The sequence below is a fragment of the Limulus polyphemus genome, unplaced genomic scaffold (genome assembly GCF_000517525.1).
Source record: "Limulus polyphemus unplaced genomic scaffold, Limulus_polyphemus-2.1.2 Scaffold153, whole genome shotgun sequence".
Classification (NCBI taxonomy): Eukaryota; Metazoa; Arthropoda; class Merostomata; order Xiphosura; family Limulidae; genus Limulus; species Limulus polyphemus.
The window spans coordinates 450,091-466,437 of NW_013665763.1; the positions used below are offsets into that span (position 1 = coordinate 450,091).

Sequence of the window (16,347 nt, forward strand, 5' to 3'; positions counted from 1 at the left end):
ACCGAAAAATACGGTAATTGATAATATTTTTAAAGTAGATCGGAAGAGTTATCTGCGCTCTGTCCACCACGAGGAATCGAACCTCGTATTTTAGCAATGTATTTCCGTAAACTTACCGGTGACGCACAGGGAAGGGGGACAAGATCAGAAGAGAATGTGAAGTTAAAAATTAGTCAGGGTCTGGCATTGTTAATCTAAACCTAGCCTCAAATCAGTTAAATATACATATTTAAACACTGCTTTCACCAAAAGTATTGAGGCAACACATCCCCAGCTAGTAAGAAGACCGTTCCCACCGAATGTAAAATTGAATACATAATTCATTGCTTCGAAGCTCTTACAAAGGTCAATATTTATCATAGCTAGTCATTTAGAGTCAATATGCTACGAGGAAAGAAGGCCACTGACTTTTGGAGAGGAATCGTTATTGAATGCAGTATTGGTGGTACGAAGGTCATATATATTTCGGCTCGTCTACTCATATCCAAGACCACTAGTGTGTAGTGTGCTAAATAAAAAAAATAGAATATTACTGAATGTGTTAATGTGGATTATCGACCAGTCTGCCAACAATTATTCCTTGGTCTATATGAACTCTGAAGTGTCTTAAAAGCCGTAATTGGGATGAATAAGAATGGAAAACCAGCACGTTGAGAGATAAATCTTGTTACTCTTTGTTTTCAGATGGATGGATTAGGGTTGGCGGCAACTTTGGAAATTGTGTTGGACGTGATTGCGTCGCGTGAAGAGTGGTGTAAGCAGTATAATGGTTTTTGATTTGTTTTTATTGGTTTAATTTGAGTTAATGGTAATAATTAAGTAGGTCGTGAATGGTGTGATGTAATGTGACGTTCTTGACAATATTGCGTGTTTAACGCCAAAAACAACCTTAACTGTTATTAAAAGAGGCCCCAGCGTTAAAGAACGACACGACCCTCCCCCCTCGTGTCGAGTCGTGCTGTCTCAATACTTTTGGTAATACGGTAAATACACCCTTAGGTATGTATGTTTATACACATAAGCACAAAACGATGTACATGTTTTTCTATACTGTACTTCCACACGACTATTTAAAACATACATGTAATAACATTCTAACAATACCAGTGGCTAATTCTTTATTTATTAACACGGCTTATAAAAATCACTATTTTAAAGTCACGTAAGCCTACGAGAATATGAAAACTATCGAATTAACACAATAAATAATATTTTTACTGAGCCCACAATTACATGACTGAACACAATACTAAGTTATCGAAGGAAGCAATCTGTAATCTGTGGAAATGCAGTACTTTTAACGTATATCTGGTTTTATTTCTTGATATATTTTATCTTCATCGATTAACACAATAAATAATATTTTTACTGAGCCCACAATTACATGACTGAACACAATACTAAGTTATCGAAGGAAGCAATCTGTAATCTGTGGAAATGCAGTACTTTTAACGTATATCTGGTTTTATTTCTTGATATATTTTATCTTCATCGATTAACACACGTCTATCCTTCCTCTTATTATAAATAACGTAAAATATTATGACATATATCTGGGTGTTTGTTTGTGTGCTTGTTTTAGAGTAAAGCCACATTGGGTTATCTGCCGATGGGGGAATCGCATCCCGGATTTTAGCGTTGTAAGCTAGTAAACTACCCGCTGACTCACCGGAAGACAATAACTTACTAGAATAAAACTGGGTAGGAAAAAATCAAATACTAATATCGTAAATATTCTTAGAATTATTATGTATGTACGTGTGTTTTCTCATAGCAAAGCCATATCGGGCTATCTGCTGTGTCCACTGAGTGGAAGAGAACCCCTGATTCTAGCGTTGTAAATCCGAAGAGTGAGGAAGGGGTATGTAAATGTGATGTGATTTGGACCATTGAATAACTTAAAGAAGATAAGCAGAATAAACTAGTCAGTAGTCTTACACAGATGTATACAGATGAATCTAAAGAGGATTTTCACGTGACAACCTAGAAGGAGGGTAATATTTAATTTACACACACAAAAAGCAAGGAACCTAACTATTTTATATCAGGCACTTTTATATGGACAGTGGATCCAAATGGTTGGATTTAGAGTTCAGAAAATGATTATTTATTCAAAGCAAAATCGTTTAAATGGTATGTAAAAAACATGAGGAACTGATTGGAGTAAATAGCAAATACAAAAAATATGGTAAAATAACTTGTAGATCTTCCAAAGAGACTTTTCACCAAGCAAACTTACTAAATGTCGCATTTCTTTTTTGAAATGGTTTTCGGTGGCTCAGCGATAAGTCTGAGGGCTTATAACGATAAAAATCAAGTTTCCATATCCTCAGAAAGCAGAGCACAGATAGCTTATTGTGTAGTTTTGCACTTCACAACAAATGTTTTTGAAGCAACAATATTTTACCAACTTTTCCCGAATAATTTGTATAAATACAATAAATTATGACTCACAAAAGAAAAGAAAATTACCAAACCCTGTGTTTATTTTAGTTACTTTCAGTTAACACTGCAATTGAATTACGCCTGTTATGCAGGAGCATGCATTTTGTTTTACACTGTGACAGTGGGTATTTATAACATGCGCAGCATTGCTGATACCTGGCGGATGTAATCTTAGAGTGTAAAATATCTCCATGCCGAATTATGAGTTTATGAAACAGCCTGTTTTCATTTTGTTTTACACTGTGACAGTGAGTATTTATAACATGCGCAGCATTGCTGATACCTGGCGGATGTAATCTTAGAGTGTAAAATATCTCCATGCCGAATTATGAGTTTATGAAACAGCCTGTTTTCATTTTGTTTTTTTTAATTATGACACGTTTTTGTCATAATTATCCTACTAAATAATATTAATTTTATTGTAATTAATACTTCCTAGATGGTAATAAGTTATTTTACTTGTGTAACAGTTGAATTAATTTGCTGTGGAAACATGAAACGCACATGGAATTCTTACTATAACTATACAATTTAAGTAATAAAAACCATGAAATTTGCAAATAGGTTATCTAGTTATATAAACGATCTTCATTCTTAAAAATCGATCATTTGGATATTTTTTATTTTGAACATAGAATCAACTTAAGGCTAGCTGGAGCTGTTATGGTCTCCAAATAACGCCCGTACAGATGAAGACACTTTAGCACATATTGAATTCAGTAAAAAGTCGTTGAGACTAGAGTGAGCCTCGCGAGCAAGAAACGCGCTGTCACCTGTGATTAGTTTGTTTGTTTTAGAAAAAAGCCACATTGAACTATCTGTTGTCTCCACTGCGAAGAATCAACCCCATATTTTAGTGTTATAAGTTCATGGACTTACCGCTGGCCCATCGTGGGACGAGGATGAAGTGACCTATAGTCTTATATTAACGTATATGTTGTTATAACACAGTACTATAGGAACAATCCAACTTCCTAAAACTTACAAATGCAGATCTAAAATGATCTTGGTATGTGCTTTGTTGCCTGTTGTTTATCAAGTGTATCACGTTTTAAAACATGCCAGTAATTGTTCAACCTTTTTATATTATTTAACTGGAACATATAGACAATTTGAAGAACACTGTAAGAAGTAATATAAAGAAACATAATTACATACTAAACTGTAGTATACAGTATACCGATAGGTCAGATTGAACGCAAATTGTTTGTTTATTTAAAGTTAAACACAAAGATATAGAATGGGCTATCTGTGCTCTGTTCACGACGGCTATCGAAACCCGGTTTCTAGCGTTTTATGTCCACAGACATACCGCTGTGCCACTGGGGAGCACGACAAATTGTTCTACAGATTTCCCGTGTAATACAATGTTTCCACTATGTTGTTTGATTAACCACAGTTGAAAACAAACTCACACAACACAGAGACTCCCAAAGCAAGACTTTATTTAAGCAACACAGTGATTTTGCACGAAAAGTATACAAACACATAATGAGCACATGTCAGCTTACGTCAGTAATCCATTTCTTACAACAAAATTTTAAAACCAGTTGATTTATCTTTATTAAACACTGGTTATTCACTAAAGAACGCTATGAATCTCTCACTTTGTCACGTGCCATTCTCTATGGTTAACAATTAACAACTTAATCCAACATTTAAAAGCCAAATCTTCCAAATGACACAATAGACCCAACGTGTGACACCATGCATATTTCATCTGTTGGTTGTTGGTTGGGGTAGAAACCAGACTTTCAAAGCCTTTCGACAATTTGACTGAGCCTTTCTAAGCGAATACAGCTTCGTCGTTTTGTACACTAACTATAACCACACATATACAACAGTCTTAATAAGAAACAAAAGCTCATATTTACACGGGTATTTTTCAACCACATTCGTTATTAACGTGCTATGCAGTATTATTTCTTTGTACCTAGAGGTTCATCATCATCTCTCTTTCTTTTTTTAACGAACTTTTAAAGATTTTTTTTTTATATGAATGACGTCTGCGTGTTATCAATCTGGGGGAAGCTAAATTCTTAAACTTTCATCCACGACAGACGTAACTCCAACGTGAATAACGTTTAAACATTTCTTGCTCACCACCACCAACATACATGATTTCTACAAACCATGAAGTCTTTTTTGCTCTGCAATTTATCTTTATTTTGAAATACGTCGTCAAGTATTATTTAACTACACAACCGACTCTATACCAAACTCCCCTCGGTATCACAGCATTAGTACGTGCACTCATTTTTTTAATTAATTTTATACTCACTTCCTAATGTCCCGAGTTATAGGGAGGCAAAAATATTTAAACTACACTCAAAATAAACGTAAAATATTAATAAGAACTAGCTTTATATAGGTACACATACAATGATTTTTAGCACTTTTGTTTCATATTTCCTTCCTACTTTACATACACATTTTCCAAATGCAATATGACGTTTAAAAGGGGAAATATTTTTTAACATACAACATCGGGAATGAAAAGGAAAACAAATAAACGTTCAAAAAGTGTCTTTTACAAACAGTAGCTATCCCATGGTGCACTTTTCTCCAACTAGACTTGAAAGATTGTTTTGCTTTCTTTTAGTTGGTAATTGTACTGCAACTTATGTTGATATCACATTAAGATTTAAAGCGAATTCTTGTGAAACTCAAGACGCGGAAAACCAATCTTTACGATTATGCACTAATGAATCACTTCTATGTGGCTACAATAGACAAAACGAATATTATTTGTCTATACAGCACGCATGAAAAACAAGCAGCATATTTCAATGCAAAGTTTTAGAAAGTTTGCTTACTTTTGAGTCGTTCGAAGAAAAATTAAATAAACTGAGTTCCGGAAATTCACAGTAACAGCATGTTATGACTTCGTTGTTACTTTCAGGGGACTTGTGTTATTTTCTTAATCCTCAATCATTATATCATAAAAAATTCCAGAATCCTCTCATTCACATGTTATTGTGACTTTCAATTTCTAAGCCCGTCACTTTCCGTATTTTACCTATTCTGTAAGATACTACATGTGCTGAAAATCAATTAAATATCTTACTTGCACCCTTTCAAGTTATTCTGACTTACTCTTATCTTATTTAACTTTAACACCAGTCTCAAATATGCAGTTAAAATAGTCTAACTTTAGAAGAAAACTGGAAAACAGAAAAACACAACAAAACATGTGAATTAATGGAAAAAAAAACAAGCACTGTTGGATTATTTTTAGTGATGGAATGGTATATCTAGAGTAGGTAAACTTATCTGGAGAAAATGTCTTTAAAATTTACCTGAATGAAAAGAATTTGAAATAAATCTTAAAAGAGAAGCATTTCAAATAAATCAGTAGGAAATGTCTTAAAAAGTTTGTAATCCACAGTTATTTTTCTGTTTCACATTTTAGTCGACTCAATATTTGATGCTAATTTTTCACACAGAATAGCATTTATCTCAGAAAATAAAACTCGTTTTCTACTAGCTTAGAATCTGTCACTTCTAATTATACTCTAAAATATGTGCTCTATAAGAAATACAAAAGCTTTGTTTCTTCAAACCTTGTATAAAAATCTATTGTCCTCTTCCTCGACGTAGGAAACAAATATCTGAATATCAACATACGTTTCACATACAAAATGTGAACTACTTCCGCGGATGTCAAACATCCATATAATATAATATTGTATGCTGATTACTTTAAAATATGAACTATAGAAGCAAACGTACAAAATGAAAGACCTCACAAAATCGAATTAAGAATGGTAACGTAGATATGGAACAGTAGAGGTAAGAACAAAAATAATTTGTTATTATATAAGCTTAAATTTCAATCATGTAAAGTGAACGTTGTTAATATCATGTAGTAGCATCACCAAATCAGACTTTACGGGTGTTTTTATAAAGTCATATACATTCAAGTCTGTTTGAAAAAACATGGTGTTTGTTATAATACTAAGTTAGCTTTATGTTTGGGGATTTAAAGACAAGTTACTTAAAAGTACTCATTGACTTTGAACTCTGTCAAAATATATAAACTCGAACAACTATGAATATTATTTAAAACGAATCGACTTACTACCCACAGTTTCCAAGTTCTTTTTTGAGAAATTAGAGGAATCAAAGAAAATATTCGAGAACACTTGTATGAATGCCTAGAACACTCTAGAAAATTTAATACCTGTTTTCGTATTCTAAAACAGCGTACACTTAGTATACTACCTTAAACAACCAGAAAATTATCTGCATGTTAACCATGACAATTGGTCGCTTGAATGCTACAGACTTCCTAGTTACATACAAGAGAACATAATGCATTCATTTTAGAAGACAGTTTACCCACATCATTTTCATTTTTATTAAACATAAAATAACTGTTTCGATCTTAAGTAGATAAAAAATAAATGGTGGTGTTTTTTTTATTTTGCATTTGAAACTGTAATACGAGAAACAAGTAAAGTTTTGAATCTAGACAAGTCAAATTATTAAACTATTCAAAGTCTAATCAACAAAGCTGTTAATCTTTTCTAATACAAGAGACATCTTTCTTTAAAGAAATAAATATTCCATGCCAATTTTTTCAATCTAATGAAAAACACCGCTAACCTGCTCGAAAGCGGTAATAAAAGATACACATTTTTTTAGCGCCAATAACTGACACGATTGACAATTTCGAATCCGAAAATTTGACTGCCAATCCATTAAAACAAATTAGAAGTTGCAGAAATGTTCATCATTAGGACAGTTTATGTAGTATAAATCTCAGGTCTAGCTCAAAATCACCTTCATAAACACACACACACACACACACACACAATATAACTAATCTGTTTCTTGCCTAACGAAAAAGAAGAGTTTTAGTGAGCATAAAACACCACGATTATACAAGTATATATTTTTGAAGATATTTGATTAAGCCTTTTTGTAATCCGTTGTCTTTGTGTTTTTTTTTTTTTAATTATCTTCATTGGATAAAATTATCTGTGTTAGTATATAAAGATATATATGTGACGGGATACAAACAATGAACTTTTCACTCGGTCGGAAAGTTGAAATTTTTTATCTTGTTCTAGATACAAATAAGCAACAAATCTAAGCACTGTCACTTTTAAAACTCGTAAACAATATTAATTTAGGTGATCAAAAACATTTTCTTGTAAGTTTTACACTTTTGTTTTTATTATAATTGCTTGAATTATACAATACTTGGTCTAACCCTAGCGTGAGACGTTCTTGAACACCAAGCTAAGACAATCTACAAAACAGTCTCCAATTACTCTGCAATAAAGATCATGACATGCATTAGAATGAATGCTATAAGCTTAACTGGCTTTACGTCTAGTTGTATTCGCATGCATAAGGAAGTCTTTGTTTAATGCACAATAAAATAAAAAATAATAATAATAACCGGAATGTCTCCTGTGGTTTATCGCCTTTTTTTTTCTGAATGTCAATTCAAAGACACTCTTGGTAAAGTGTTCAAAGGATAGTAAACAAAACCAAACAACTCACGTATAATCATTATTAAACACGTGTAGAAATTGAAAAGTGAAAAACGTTTTATCATCACATAAATTATGCTACTAGATACAAAGGAACAAAAACCGGGTTTAACAAACTATCGATTTTAAAACACAGCCATAAATACATTTTGTGAAATATTAAAAAGGGGTTTTTCTACGAAACCGAAAATTGTCTTGACAGTTCACATGGTTATCATTCGGTAAACCATAAACTGAACCGTCCATAACACCTATTTTCCAAACTATCAATTTACACGACTGTACTATGTAACCGTCTGCATAAAGTGCTTCGCCAAGCATTACATGCTAATATCGCTTAAAGCTAAGACTATTTACATAATCATATAAGCCTAAAAGCAATAACAATTTAGACAATGTTCATTCTGAACACTGTATGTTGCCTCTTATTAACTCTTGAGTACAAAATAAAACGGCATAAAAATCATAACGCTATTTACAGACTTCTGATCAGGGATTGACATTTTGTACAACAGTTTAAAAATAATTGGAAAAAATATGCATAAAAGAGCTCCCATTGTGAAATTTGGATCAAAGCTTGGGTCTTGTTTTGTACCCCCCCCCCATAAAAGATCCCCAATATTAACCATTCTACTTAGAGCCTGTAAAATGCCTTAATAAACTAACTATACGTAATACCGATTAATATTCTGTACAAGATTATAAGTGGGGTCAAAATTAAGAGGAAAACATTCACTTTCGTAGTTTCTAGCCATAACTGAAAATTCTTTCATGATCTATATATATCACCCTTGGTGTGTATGTGTGTGTGTGTTTCGTGATACATGGATCATCCTAGGTGTGTATATGTTTTTCGCGATCTATGGATCACCCTAGGTGTGTGTGTTTTTCGCGATCTATGGATCACACTAAGTTGTTTGTTTTTTCTTTACAAAAGAATTGATGAATAAGACTTGTGAATTGACAAGACAGTCGAATACATATTACCGTTAATCGAAAAACGTTGAAACATCGATGACTTTTATTGTGTTTTGAATTCTAATGAGTGAAAGCTTACAATTAGACCAATCTAACTAAGATACAACTGTTATCCAGATTCCTGTAAGCGAAATGCAAGAATTCATGTTAGTTGTGTACTAATTTTAAAGAGTTTGTAAATATATTCAAAATTCAAAAGATTTACTTTAATTAACAAAGCTGCTTACGTTTATCATGATGATAATTAATTAATTTGATAAAGTAAACTGAAAACAATGAATGTGATTAAAAAACTAAGATGATAAATATATGATACACTCATATCCAAGTTTCTAATATAATAAAATCGTTGTTCGTTTTTCTTACAATAAAACACTGTTGACTTATTTGAGCGATACAACAGTTATGCCTCTTACTGAAATGCTGTAAAAGAAAATTAAATAACAACTAAGATTCTTATTATTTTTTCAAAATATATGATTTGCTACTCAACTTGTTTCATTAATCAATAAATTTAAATAATTTTAACACGCACTTATTTTTCGGTTGTCTTTAGTGCTGCCCAAAACTACCCAAAAGTTATAATATTCAAAGCACTACTATAATTGGTTAATTTGAATGCTAGGGGTAATTTGTACTGTTTTCACGACAATGTTGTTCGTTCCCAATTCTTGGTAATGTGATCGACACACCTGCACTTTTACTATTAAAGTACCTGTTAAATTAAGTCATATTCCAATTGTCAATTATCTAATATGTTGAGCAATATTTATAAGTTGGTCGCAGTATTACCATTATTATATTTAAATACACGCGATTCTTCTGCTAAGCGCCCAAGAATGTGAGCGCAGGATGAGATTTTAAACAGCTGATGGCCATTTCTCGAGAGTCTCAAATACAGCTACAAACAGGCATAAGTGGACTTTACAGATTCATTCTTGCTTAAGCATTAAAAATAAAATTAATAACGGTGTCGATTATACACTTTTTAGTGACAACAACATTTCACTTTACAATGAAGCGATTGTTTTTTAACAGTTAATACATACTACAGTTAAAAAGCTCTACTGAATAACAGATCGTTAAACATGCCTCTGCGTACGAAAAATGACTGTTTTTTTTTCTCAGTAGCTTATAGATTTAGTAAATTTGTTTTATCCTTATAAGGGCATCGTTTTTATGTATTCGCTTATTTACAATAAAAACAAGGTTTTGTTGATGCCTTTTTTACAATTTTATTTTGAATTAGAATAATTAATTTACCGAAATAGAATCTGCATAAAAGTTTGACAGCTAATCAAAGCATGAGAGAGAGATTTGACAGCTAATCAAAGCATGAGAGAGAGATTTGACAGCTAATCAAAGCATGAGAGAGAGATTTGACAGCTAATCAAAGCATGAGAGAGAGATTTGACAGCTAATCAAAGCATGAGAGAGAGATTTGACAGCTAATCAAAGCATGAGAGAGAGATCAGAATGTATCATATATATATATATATATAAAAATCTTGTTAATTTCAACTTTACGATTACTTAACACACTGAAAAATATATTCGGAATAAATGTCAATTAACACATATATATACGTGACAATTAAATAAAACGAACTAAATCAAGGGCAGTATTCTGTATAAAAATGCTGTTACCCATACTCTAGTACACGAAATTGTATGTGGATTTAATATGCCTTTTCAAAATCAAAATTTGTTTAAGTAGCAAAGTATAATATCAAGGCAGGGAGTTTTATAAAACATATATGTATAAATATATGTCTTATTGCCACGCCATGTATTGTTCGATTAGTACCATGTGATATTGTAACTCGGTTTTGTAATAATATTAAGAGGCAGTGTGAAATCTGATTAATATTAGATCTAAAACACAAACCTGAACCCTAAATTCTTTATAATATTAAAACAAAACAAGAAACGAAGTACCACAGCTTAAACATTCAGGGTTTATATTTCAGTGATGTGTTCTTTGTAATGTGCGTTACTGAATTTAACTATGGCAACAGAAACATACAAACACATTTACGTATATACAAAAACACTGGGTATAATACCTCATGGAAACGTTATGGCTAAGAGTGCGTAAAACGCCTTAAATGTTACACACACAAATGTTCTCCTATTTAAAATACATTTGCGATCTTTTTAGAAAAGATCTGAAAACACATCTCCTGGATTTTCCTCTCTTTTTTACCGTCCTAATCTAGTAAATTTCTTTCATAAATTTTCATTATCATAACTCTTAAAAAAGGACTGAGCGTGCACTTATTGCCTGTCACCAATCGGTGATTTTTCTTTTCACGATCAAGGTACCTAACCCTCAGCCTTATAATACCTCCTTATAATACAATTTAAACTGTTACCATCACTGATGTATATATATATTAACCACAACATACACAAGCTTAATTAATAAAAGTCACATTAGAAAAACTAATGCCTATATAATCTAGATATGGGTACCTACTTCACAACAGTGTAATTATCACAGCAGACACTATTAATAGGCTACAATCTCTGACTGGGTGTTAAACAATTTTTCCGTGTACACCATATATATCATTCTTTAAGAGGAAGTGAATAAATTCATTTATATATATAGAACTATAGACTCAGCTATACATACGGATATATATACGTTTATGATAATGTATGTTTTGAAAGGCACCGACATAAGATGTCATCATCTATTGCTGAGGTGGGCACCATGAAGTAAACTAGTCACAATTTCACAATTACTACAGTAAACAGTCTGTGACAAGAAGTTATACCATAAAAATCTGAACAGGAAAGTTTTTTGCTCTTACTAAATGAATATTCTATGATTTATATGGATAATCCTAACCTGAACTTCAAGTTCTGCAAAAAATTGAGCTGGATTAATTTTTTTTTCTTTGTACCGATAACGAATAATATTAAAAAGAGAAATGGCTAATCAACCTCGATTATTCTGGAAACCACACGCTGATTTTTCGCTTTGGTTTCAGCAGAATCTTCAATTATACAGGCGTGGGTTATGTTTTTTGTTTTCTTTTTTTCCTGCTAGTCGTCTTCTCACGTGAATTGCCACTTAGTAGCATGATAAGTCGAACAGCAGTTAGAATATGTGCACTACAGCTTACAGTATCACATCTGCAGATGTAATGTCTCACCGGTGTCTAAACCTCATGCACAATTATTGCACATCGGCAGTCCTTCTTTATGAAATGTTTTCAGTAGCGTTATAGGTTACTATGACGAAGTGGCACCTTAGATGTTTGACAACACAACGCCCCACGCCCCCTCACCCTGGAGTATATTGGTCCAAGAGTGATTTTAGAATAGAATAAAAACAAATAACCACATACCACAATTTCCATGACCGTTTCTTTAATGAAATATATGGGATAACAATAACGTCTATATAACAGACATGGTCAGTCATCTACAATTGGCCCTTGTCTTTAAGAGTGATCGGATGTTCTCCTCCTGCCATTGATGGCATGGAAGCATAGTTCCTTATTTGATGTAAGGAGATCAGCTGATTGGGAAAGGAGTTATGAGCAGGTTTCAAATCCATCGAGCTCACCTGTGAAGGGGTTTTAGGAAAATTGACGGGCTCGTAGGGAAAATATGATCGTGATGGTCCAGTTGGTAATGACAACTGTGAGCCCGAAGAGATTGGTAACATCCCCGACTGGATAGGGGTGAAGGCTGAAGTGGTCTTACTGCTGCTGACAGAGAGTGAACTTCCGTCATAGTGTAAATGAGAAGGTCCAAGATGGCCACTATGTCCCATCTCCGAATGTTCACGGAGATTATGGTTGCTATTGGTAGTGTTTCCGTTCCCTCCACTTCCTAGAGGCTGTCTGTGATCCAAATCTCTAGACGTTATATGAAGCCGTGGCTGATCCCCCATCGGGGACTGGAGACACGTATCTGGAACGTGAGGGTGAGCAGTATGGTGAGCAGCAGCTGCTACAATAGCTGCAGTTGAAGAGTTCTCAGAATATGAATTTTCCGGTCCTGGTGTGGGAGCAGTATTTTTTGACCAATAGTTATCCATGTGGGTCCGAGATACAGGTGTCGGAGGTGTTGTTGCCGTGTTGTTGCCGAGAGATGAATGAGACCTCTTGTCCATCCTATCTGCATGCTTCTGCATGTGCTTAGCTAGAAATGTTTCCTGCGTGTAGGACTTTCCACAGAACTGGCAAATATGTGTCTTAAGATGTTTCGATTCCTTATGTTTAGGGATGTGCTCCAGAAGACTGGCTTCATCACTGAAACACTTGTAGCAGCTATTACACTTGTAGGGCTTGTCAGTCTGGTGGCAGCGAGAATGAGACTGGAGATTAGAGAGCTGACTGAAGGCCTTGTTGCAACCAGGATGGCGACACTTGTATGGTTTGTCCCCAGTGTGGGTCCGAATATGCTGCTGTAGGTGGGACAGTTGGGTGAACTTCCGCTGGCAGATTTCACAGCGGTACGGCTTGATTCCCAGGTGAATCCTTGTGTGCTGGGACAGGTAAGAAGAGTTGGCAAAGGCCTTGGAGCATTGGGAACACTTGTAGGGTTTGGCTTCACGCATGTGAATCTGAGTGTGTAGCTGCAAGTCTGCCTTGGAACCAAAGATCTGGAAAAGCACAGAAGAGATGGGAAAACATGATCAGTGAGGCCATCTTCTGAAAATAACACTTTTAATTTGTTTGTTTTTTGGAATGGCCTACCACACCATTCAAGGCCAATTTTGTCTGCCTAATAGCATGACTCTAAATTTTGGATATATATATATATATATATACATATATGAACACACACACGTGCATATATATATATATATCAAATTATTTAAGTTTGCTTTTAGATTTAATATGGAATATGGATTTCCAATCCAATCAGTGCCACCCCAAGGTCCCAAGGCAGGCTGATCAGAACGCAGCTAAACACAGCAGACGAAGGTGGCGCCATCATGGTGTGGCGGACTTGATGGACACAACCGGATTGAGAAGGTTAGTCGGTGATCCGAACATCACTTCAGAAAAGTAAAGAATAGTTAGTCCATACTAAATATGAGAGTTATGTCTGAGTCTTAAGAAAATGAAGTTAATAGAACGTTTTCTTCAATCCGGTCAGTGTCTCATCAATAATAACAAAATTGTAAAAACAAAAAAGTATGAAAAAATCAAAAAATAAGGTACAAGTAATAATAGATACATAATTTTGCTATAAATTTGGAACATACCGATGCAAGGAAGGTTAAAAATTTGCGAAAATAAAATACGTTCAAAAATCAACATAACACAACTTATACAATGCAACAAAAAAGTAATGAAAGACATTTTATGTTAATCATTAAAACACTTATAACCTACAAGAACTTATTAATGTTCTTGCTGTAATAAACTTAGAAGATTCACTATTAAACTATACAGTAAATCAGTGACTTTTAGACTTGATTGTTTTGTGTTCTTGCATCTTTACTGCTTGTCAAAACTTTACTATGTCAATAGTTTATATATCAAGGTGTGATCACAAATTATATAATATCTTGAGATTTTCACGTGTGTTCTGTTCTTGTCATTAATAACTTCAATGTTTTAAATCAATTATGTGCGCTTTACAAGCAATGTTATAAGTTTAAGGTGTTATGAATAAACATAACACATACTTTGCTTCATCTTTTCATTTATCTACACCAAATATATAGATAATACACTGCCCTTTTCAACATCGAATATAGTGGTTGAACCTAGAACATACATATACATTATTGACCTAAAATTGATAAAATCATAATTCTGTTTCTTAAGATAAACAAGAATGTTTTCTCGGGAGGATCTTTTTTTCCCCCTTTAAAATTTATTAGTATACAGCCTGACCCTTAACATAACAAGAGTAATCACACAGGGATTTACAATGTTTCGTGGAAAAAATTACATTAGTAGCCCGACAAAATAATAAATATCACTCTCAACACCGTCATAACAGTGAACTTACCTTAACAACTTTCATAAAAAGTTGTTGTTTCTTGGTTTTAATTTACATTCACGTCCATAAACAATTTTGCAGACATGGTAGAAATAAGTTTTTTATTTCTTCGTACTTCAATCAATGTTTTTACCTTTCATAAAATGTAACCAAAATTGAACAGATAATTTTGATTAGCAAATATCTGAAGACAATGTTTTCACCTTTAAAAAGTAATTAAAACTTAACAGATGATTTTAGTGAACATCTCCAGACAATATTCTTTTACCTTTACAATGTAACAAAAATTCAGCTGGTACTTTTGATTAAAATCTGCGAACAAGTATATCAAAAAACGTTATTACTAGTTCCTTGCCATTTGTGGATCGAGGGTAATTACACCTCTTATATTCGTCATTACCATGTGTTTTATCTCAAGTATATTATTATCCTGTGTTATTAGAGACTGATACAACCACCTGTTACTCCGTGTATATAAGGTAGTGAAAAGTTGTCACTGTTCTTAACCCATTTGTTTATAATGGCAAACACGTGACGAGACCATTTGGTATAAGCAGATATCTAAGCAGAAGGTAAGAAACGCGATTTTGATAAATTGGTGAGAGAATGGAATAATGAAAGTTGTACTTCAAGGTAAGTAAGAGATTTGTATGGGTGAGGATAGACTGTCCACGTTGTTTCAAATAATATATCTTAATTTAAACATAAAAAACTGGTAATTATACTAAATAAGTCACATAATAAAGCTGAGCAAAAATAAATCACAGGCCTCAAGGAAAAGGCATAAGAACAAAAACATGTAGGTCCCTTAAGAAGGAATTAAACGTATGTGTCAAATCTCCGTAAAGGAGAGAATGCTCCAGAGTTTCCAGAACCCTGACAACTATTGTTATTATTATCACTATTTCCGAAACGACGTTTTTCTTTGGTTGTAACTGAACCTCATGATTATAGCACTCAAGTGTCAAATGTCAGGATTTAAGTCCTATTTCAATGGCGTTTTTCCTAAAAGCTAAACGACCGTATAATTTAATAGGCGAACTTCCTGCTGTTATTGACTGACATTAAGGTGCATGGAGTGAATAAATTCTGAATTATATTTCATCTTGTATTTTCTATAACAGTTTTAATGCTAATTTAGGCAAAGTGGTAAGAACTGAAGTTGAATTGTTTTGCACGGATTTCTTCTATCTCCAAGTCTCGTCTAGGAATAAGCGACGTTCGGGTTTTAGGCTGAGTGCAGAACACAGATCAAGACGTCGATCTCCTCCAGTACCTGGCAGATGTCCCCAAAACTGAATATATTATTTACATTAGGATTTTTTTTTGTTTCATAACTAGAACGTAGGTTCTCTACAAACTAGAAAATATATTCATCCATGTTTTTTTAATCTGGTTGACCTATGATTATAAAAAAAAGACTATATATATATATATATAG

At 33.5% G+C, this 16,347-nt stretch overlaps 1 protein-coding gene across 1 annotated transcript in view; it reads right to left on the reverse strand.

Moving 5' to 3' along the window:
- Positions 1–16,347, reverse strand: part of LOC106476213 (zinc finger protein rotund-like) — a 178,481-nt gene that overhangs the window by 87,815 nt on the left and 74,319 nt on the right. Inside the window, exon 5 of the mRNA XM_022381216.1 lies at positions 12,367–13,551. Within this exon, the coding sequence (XP_022236924.1) occupies positions 12,367–13,551 (1,185 nt within the window). The remainder of the gene's footprint in view (positions 1–12,366; positions 13,552–16,347) is intronic.